The 794-nt window shown below is 40.6% G+C and overlaps 1 protein-coding gene across 1 annotated transcript in view; it reads right to left on the bottom strand.

Moving 5' to 3' along the window:
* Positions 1–794, bottom strand: part of LOC119594360 (protein O-linked-mannose beta-1,2-N-acetylglucosaminyltransferase 1-like) — a gene marked incomplete in the record, with an annotated part of 135,567 nt that overhangs the window by 4,693 nt on the left and 130,080 nt on the right. The window contains 1 exon segment of the mRNA XM_037943416.1: positions 399–534. Within this exon segment, the coding sequence (XP_037799344.1) occupies positions 399–534 (136 nt within the window).

Raw genomic sequence — 794 nt, 5'->3', positions numbered from 1 at the left:
AACGATACATTTGTCGCCAAGTTGAATACCACTTTAAACCAGCGGCCACAAGCAGATGATAATCCGAAAGAACAAGAACGTTAATGAAGCCATGTTGCCCTTGACCTATATGAAATGTATCACTTTCTAGTCGGCTTCTTTTCACGCCCGGTTCTGGTCGATCATCCAAGGAATCAAAAACAACACATATTTGCCTATCGGGGCATACAGACGCATACATTATATTCAGAACAGATTCCAAAATATCAATAAAGACACTAACAAACAAACCAAATCAAACATACAAAATAAACACACCACTCACTCACTCACCCAACCAATAACACATTAAAAAAAAATCAAACATGAATCAAAACAGCCCGACAAACAAACCAGACAAACACATCACCACAACATACCCCAAGCGGCGTATGCTGGATTCCCCTCAGACCGAAAAGCTTGGTCACGGCGAGAGGTTCTTCGTAATAGCCGTCGATAAAAACGGTTATCATGTCGGGGTTCACTCCAGGGGCCGCTAACAACGAGCGGAGGGATCTGTGGGCAAAGGAAACGAAAACGGAAAACATGAACACGTAACATTTCGTAATTTTTTTGCTGCCGAAATTCCTCAATAATAGTTTCATGTACTTACATTTCGAACAAGGTGAAATCGTTCGGTAATTTAGTAACAGTGCAAAAAAATCTCTCTAAAATAGACAAACCGTATCTTTGTGGAAATGGCTGCAATACTGATACATTTAATGTGGTATCGATACAAACGGAAAGCTTCCGCTGAGACTAATAATGCTCTGACT

This window comes from Penaeus monodon, chromosome 33 (assembly GCF_015228065.2).
Source record: "Penaeus monodon isolate SGIC_2016 chromosome 33, NSTDA_Pmon_1, whole genome shotgun sequence".
NCBI classification, from domain to species: domain Eukaryota; kingdom Metazoa; phylum Arthropoda; class Malacostraca; order Decapoda; family Penaeidae; genus Penaeus; species Penaeus monodon.
Note: the sequence above shows the minus strand (reverse complement) of the source record. Positions and strands in the feature narration are given on the sequence as shown.